This window comes from Triticum aestivum, chromosome 2D, assembly GCF_018294505.1.
Source record: "Triticum aestivum cultivar Chinese Spring chromosome 2D, IWGSC CS RefSeq v2.1, whole genome shotgun sequence".
Classification (NCBI taxonomy): domain Eukaryota; kingdom Viridiplantae; phylum Streptophyta; class Magnoliopsida; order Poales; family Poaceae; genus Triticum; species Triticum aestivum.
This window is the reverse complement of record NC_057799.1, coordinates 15,401,261-15,403,710: the sequence shown is the minus strand read 5'-3', so window position 1 is coordinate 15,403,710 and position 2,450 is coordinate 15,401,261. Positions and strand designations below refer to the sequence as shown.

The 2,450-nt window shown below is 40.6% G+C and overlaps 1 protein-coding gene across 1 annotated transcript in view; it reads right to left on the bottom strand.

Moving 5' to 3' along the window:
• Positions 1–798: 798 nt before the first annotated feature.
• The window catches only part of LOC123048310 (bidirectional sugar transporter SWEET6b), a 3,297-nt gene continuing 1,645 nt past the window's right edge, over positions 799–2,450 (bottom strand). The window contains exons 4-5 of the mRNA XM_044471439.1: positions 1,320–1,439; positions 799–1,223 (exon numbers count right to left, since the gene is read on the bottom strand). Of these exons, the coding sequence (XP_044327374.1) occupies positions 1,101–1,223; positions 1,320–1,439 (243 nt within the window). The 3' untranslated portion in view covers positions 799–1,100. The remainder of the gene's footprint in view (positions 1,224–1,319; positions 1,440–2,450) is intronic.

Here is a 2,450-nt window from a genome sequence, read left to right as displayed (position 1 = left end):
TCTGATCTGTAGATCGGTTTATGCTGCCCGCCGCCCCGTTGATCCTGGCGCGCCTCTACTCCAACTATTGTGGCGGCTACAGCAGCCAGTGATCCACTGCAGGCTCGTCGACACCAACGTCTCCTGATTTCAACCACTATGGCATGCGTGGCCTAGTGTTGCATCCGCCGTGCACCTCCAGGCTAGCTATCGTGCAACTCACATGTGTGCACATGTGCATCATGGAGGCGTGAGCTATATGGATGTGGACAGTTGCTCGGGCGCCCGTGCAGGTCTCTACCTGCTCGCGCCCGCCGCATCCTGTTCGGGTCCTGCTTGCATGCTGTGTCCCCGTCAAGGTCAAGCTCCTACCACGTCCGGGCCCCAGCTGTCATAACGGTCTACTTAACAGTCAAAATAACCGGAGTTGACTTTGCCGCCACCCTGATGTGTGGGTCATGCATGTCATAAACGTGTTTAAACCGTCTAAACTGGCCATTATTAAATGTGGAGTTTCTAGTGACAAAATTAGAAAAATATAGTTTTCAATCACTTTTTTGAAAGTGATAATTCAGCGGGACGCGAACCCCAAATGTGATATTTTTTGTCAATTACTCTTATTTAAAAGGTTGCCAGCACGTGTATGTAACGAACAATTAACATGCGTATGTTACAAGTGTACGTATCAATAGGGTTCAACCCCCAAAAGATGCATATGTTAAGCTGAAAGCTGCTGGTTGCCCTGCACATGTGGCAACAAGCCAAAGCAGCGAACCGGTAATAAAGTCCAAGTCGTGTCTGCCCACACAAATTACATGCCAACTAGACAAGAATGCAGAAACACTGCGGTTCAACAAATCCATTTTGCCATCAAATAGTGGATTGTGAGAGTATGAAGACAAGCGTGGAGTATGAGGACAAGCGTGGTGTCATAATCTGCGATAAGTCAGCTGCATATATTAGGTCTACTTTGTACTAGGACAGACGACAATGGTTCGCGGAACTAAAGGCACAGTCAGACACTAGCTAACAAAGACAAGCAGACTAGCACCACAGACGGCAGCAAGCCAAGCTTATCTCTCCACGGCGAGGGAAGGGAAACGTTGCCGTTGCCAACAATGTTAGTTCTCTGTGGCGGCGGCGGGCAACTCGACATTCTGCTCCTTGACGGGGGTCGACTTGTAGTAGCACAGGTAAAGGATCAGCTGGAAGATGCACAAAACTGTACCGATCGCATTAGGGATCTGCGCGGAATTAAAATAGGGTATCACAGTTAAATCGATGCAGAGGAGTTCTTGATTGGCAGGGTTTGGGACTTTTCGAGATGCGGGCGTACTGACCGTCACGTAGGGGTCGTTCCCTATCAGCCCATAGGCTAGCCAGCAGCAGCCGTTGATAGTGTTCACCAGAGACACGGTGAATGGCATATACTCCACGCTCTTTGTCTTGATAACTTTCCCCTGCAAGCAGGCAGTACAATATTATTGCTTTTGTCTTTTTTTCCTTTTTTTTTGAATTGTTTTAGTATTTCCATTTGCAAGTAAAAGTTTTTGTAGGTAATTTACAAAGGCTATATTATTATACATAACTACTCCCTCCATCCCATAATATAAGAGCGTTTTTGACACTACACTCATATTATGGGACGGACAGAGTAGATGATACCCTAAGCGTTGATAGTTTTGAAATATTGTGTAGAATAATCATTGATATTACCCTTAAAGAAGAAAGGAAATGAAATAAAAATAACAAAACCAATATAATGAAGTATTCCAAGGAAGAATATATTAGCGACATTGGTATCACCCTTCAAAAAAACTTGCACACAACTTTGCACATTTGTAGTATGCAAAGAATAAACATATAGTAGTGTAATTTTTGCACTCTAATGTATTTTACACACATATTGTATAGTACTTGCATTTATACTTACACACTTTAAAAAATGATGTTTTCTAAGGAAACAATGAATTAGTGACATTAGTATTAACCTCTGAGAATAAATAAAATGAAAACAAAGACCAAATTTGCATACAATTTACATGTAATTGCGCTTTTTATAAGATGGGAAAAAATAAACATATAATAGTGATTTTTTGCAAAAAAAATAACTTTTCTTAGAAGAGAAGAATTAGTGGCATTGATGTTACCCTTAAAGGAAGAAGGAAAATTAAATAAAGACTAAACATTCAAAATAATGAATTTTTCTTAGGATCACTAAATTAATGGCATCGGTATTACCCCATAAGAAGAAAGGAAATGAAAATGACTTTAAAAACTTGCACACAAGTTTACACCGAAATTGCACTCTTTATATATGCAAAGAATAAATATGTAATAGTGAAATTCCTGTACTCTACAACAATTTAAACACACATTGTATAGTACTTACGCGTATCCATTTACACTCATCCAACATCAAAAAAATACCAATACAAAAAAAGGAAAATGGCAAAAGAAATGCAAAAACA